This window comes from Quercus robur, chromosome 10, assembly GCF_932294415.1.
Source record: "Quercus robur chromosome 10, dhQueRobu3.1, whole genome shotgun sequence".
Classification (NCBI taxonomy): domain Eukaryota; kingdom Viridiplantae; phylum Streptophyta; class Magnoliopsida; order Fagales; family Fagaceae; genus Quercus; species Quercus robur.
The window spans coordinates 4,975,686-4,979,565 of record NC_065543.1 but is presented as its reverse complement, the minus strand read 5'-3'; the positions used below and the strand labels follow the sequence as shown (position 1 = coordinate 4,979,565).

Sequence of the window (3,880 nt, the reverse complement as noted above, 5' to 3'; positions counted from 1 at the left end):
GTCGCCTGGGCCTGGTCACTGAGACCCCCTTTGTGAGGAGGCACCCCTTCTCCCGAAGTTACGGGGCTATTTTGCCGAGTTCCTTAGAGAGAGTTGTCTCGCGCCCCTGGGTATTCTCTACCTACCCGTCGGTTTCGGGTACAGGTACCCTTTTGTTGAAGGTCATTCGAGCTTTTCCTGGGAGTATGGCATGGGTTACTTCAGCGCCGTAGCGCCTGGTACTCGAACATTCTCTCAAGGCATTTTCTCTACCCCTTCTTACCCTGAAAAAGCAGGGGCACCTTGCGTCCTTCACACTCCTAAAAATCTCAAATTATAATAAATGTTTTAAATTAACGTTTACTCAAAAAATAGAAGAGCCTCGTGCATGCTCAAAGGCTAATTATATAAGAAAGGAAGAGTTTAAAACCTGTTAAATTATTTAATTTGATATGGTTTCGAGAAGTAACAGAGGACTACGGAGTTTTCGCAAGCAAGCAGTATGAGTCTTTGCTGAAAGGTCGCCGTTGTTCTAGGAGGAGTCAAGCGGTTAAGCGAAGTGCTTGATACGTGATAAGATTAGACATGGAAAATGTTGTTTGGTTTACTAGTTTTTCCTATCCATGCGAAAATAGTGTATATTTGTTGACTAGATTACCCAGGTCTTGTATGCCAATCAACGCCGGTTCTGTTAATTAGTTAATCACAGCTGTGATCATTTTTACCAATTCTCAATCTTTGACCACTGACATCTATAAATAACACAGCATTGCACAGTTTTGCCTTCGCAACCCTCAAAACACAAGTCAAAATCATGGATACCAAAACACAAGCCAAGATTCCAGTTGTTGATCTCTCCAACTTGGACCTGAAACCTGGTACAAAAACATGGTTCTCAGCTCGCAAAGATGTTTGCCGTGCACTTGAAGAATACGGTTGTTTTGTAGCGGAGATTGGCAATAAAATTCCTTCAGAGCTTCACAACGCAATCTCTAGCTCATTTGCAAAGTTGTTTGAGTTCCCCACAGAAACCAAAATGAAATTCACTTCTGAAAGGCCTTTCCATGGCTATTTCTCTTCTCCTAAGTACGAACGCCTGGTGATTGATAATGCAACCTCCACAGATGTAACTCAAGAGTTTACCAATATCTTCTGGCCCAATGGGAATCATCATGTCCGGTGATAACCTAATCGAAATCTTATGTTCTTATTCTATTTTTAACTATAAGAAAATAATAAAATCACTGTATTCTCTAATAGCTTATGGTTTTTTTTTTTTTTTTTTTTTTTCCTTCTGCTTTTATTTATTTATTTACTTAAAATTTTTAAAACTATGTACAACGTAACAGTAACACTTTTTGATGTGTTTTCTCTTGGTTAGCGAAAGTGCTGATTCATATGTGAAGCTGATGGCGGAATTAGATAAAATGGTGACAAAAATGGTATTTGAAAATTATGGCGTGGGGGATTACTATGACTCTCACATGGAATCAACTACTCACAGTTTCGGCATTTTAAAATATAATGAACCTCAGAAAACTGGGACCAAAAATGGCCTTGACAACCACACGGACAAGCACTTTACCACCATACTTCACCAAAATCGTGTAAAGGGTTTGGAGATAAAAACAAAGGATGGTGAATGGATTGATTTTGATCCCTCCCCTTCATCCTTTATATTCTTGGCAGGTGATGGACTCCAGGTGGGCAATTACTATACGCAAATTATGGTTTAAATTGCTTGCTCTTGCAAAATTGCTATAGATATTCCTCTCTTTATTTATTTATTTCTTTTTACTATCCTATGTTGGAATATTTAAGAATAAGAGAGTCACACAAAAAAAGTTTAATTCTATTGATGGAAAATCAATAAAAAATAAGGAAGCATAATGTATAGAATGTAGTGTTGAATATATATATATATATATATATATATATTTTTTTTTTTTTTGAGAAAGTAGTGTTAAATATTTAGTATTGAATTGGATAAGTAATATTTGTAGTTTTTCACGTTTAATTCAATATATTATTAGTTTCAGTTAGTTTAATTGTTAAAATCCATTATTATCCAATAAGGGCTTGAGATAAAATATTCACCATAACAAAAATAAATTGACATTTTAAACCGATAATAAAGCGCAAGGTTGCTATAGGTTCAAAATTTATAATATTTATAAACAAATAAAATAAATTCAAATATGTTAGATCTTTTAATTACGGATTTGTTGTGATATATTAAAATAAGTCTATAATTTAAACTATGAAAGATTATGATTAGCTTTATTAGATAAATTATCAGAAGTTGGTATTTATCGTATCTTGTTGGAAAATAGCCTTGTGAATTCATAAGCGGACAATAAATAAAGATTAATCATAGTTTTCCAAATTACTTATTATAAGCTACCCAAATTTCAAGGTCTAGATTTTCTTCACGGAAAACTTTACTTTTTCTCACTCCTCTTAACCAAAATAGAGAAGTAAGATCAAGGTGAATGTTCAGTTACTCGATTCGTTAGCTCCGAACATAGAACTTTTTTGGAAATTAGAGAAAATAATTACTCCATCATTCTACTTTGTTACAAAACTACGTAAATTTGGAAGTAGATTGTTAATTTATTGTTTTGTCTTAATGGTGTGATCAATTTAAGTATTTTCGCAATCTATATCAACTCCGGTTAATTTAGCTTTCCAATATTGTACCAATATTTTATGATATGCTTTACAAGATCATATTCAATGGAATTGATGGATGCGTGTTTTGCTTGACCAAGGTATGGAGCAATGATAGGATAAAAGCTTGCATGCATCGAGTTTTGTTGGCTGAAAATCTTGAGACAAGATATTCACTTGGGTTGTTTTCGCACAACAATAAAACGATATGTGTGCCAGAAGAATTAGTCGATGAAGAGCATCCCTTACACTACAAGCCAATAAATCTTCGTGATTATGCTCAAGAACAAAACAGACTAGTCGCCTATGGAAAAGAACTTTCTCTCGAAGTCTTTTGTGGTGTTTAAACTCTCAGTCCAAAAAGACGCATCTCTCGGTTGTTATTTCAATGTAGTGTGTGGTCACTTATATGGTGACTTTGGTTTCTTCTAATTTCAAAAGCGTGTAGAAGAAGTGTCTATTTATGGCTTTATTTATAATTTGGCATATGGTTATTTTCCTTTAAAGGGATTTCAATAAGAATAATGATAACATAAAAATTTATGTACTCAATATTACTCATTTGCGATATCAAGAACTTGATGATTTTAATCATGACATAATTGGTTTCCTTACCAGTTTTTTTGCATGTCTTTTCTTTTTAATTCTAATCTTGCTCACAGAAGTGTCTGTTCATATTTTTCTATCACAAGTGTCTGTTGATATTTTTCATTTGAACTTTTAAAGGGCTTTCAATAAGAATATATGTATGAATATATAAAATTATGTACGGGATATTATATTGCTCATAAATAAATGTCTTTTGAAATCAAGAACTTGATGATTACGTGAATTTAATTATCACATGTTAAATATTAGCATTGATATAATTGACGAATATCAACATAAAGGTCGTCTAGATGAAAGACGACCTTAGCCATGTTTGTGACAAGAGCTGGGAACAAGATTCTGTCAACATGCGTCACCTTCATGGACGAAGCAGACCACCACTCATTAAAGTACGGATAAATGTCCACAAGACAGTTATGAACCAATAATTGCACCGGAACAATTACCAGCATAATGATTGTCCAACGGCTATCCATTACATCATTAAGGAAATCATCAGTGTCAATCAATGCTGCGTTACTCTCAGGAGAAAAATGTCCGGAAGTAGCATTAACAGACATAACTACACCAAATCGAAACAAACTATAAAAATGTAAAGGGAACTCAGGTAAAGAGATATAAA

General features: G+C 34.0%; 1 protein-coding gene across 1 annotated transcript; it reads left to right on the top strand.

Annotated features, from left to right (window-relative positions):
• The first annotated feature begins 793 nt into the window (after positions 1–793).
• Positions 794–2,996, top strand: LOC126703076 (2-oxoglutarate-dependent dioxygenase AOP3-like). Its single transcript, XM_050401984.1, has 3 exons — positions 794–1,158; positions 1,361–1,682; positions 2,751–2,996. Exons 1-3 carry the CDS (start codon positions 794–796, stop codon positions 2,994–2,996), a joined length of 933 nt encoding a protein of 310 aa, XP_050257941.1.
• Positions 2,997–3,880: the final 884 nt, after the last annotated feature.

Bases quoted from the DNA above. Each gene is read 5' to 3' on its own strand.
- LOC126703076 (XM_050401984.1), top strand. From the start codon at position 794: ATGGATACCAAAACACAAGCCAAGATTCCAGTTGTTGATCTCTCCAAC. The intron at 1,159-1,360 runs GTGATAACCTAA...TCTCTTGGTTAG, and splicing joins AATGGGAATCATCATGTCCG to CGAAAGTGCTGATTCATATG. The intron at 1,683-2,750 runs GTGGGCAATTAC...TGCTTGACCAAG, and splicing joins TGGCAGGTGATGGACTCCAG to GTATGGAGCAATGATAGGAT.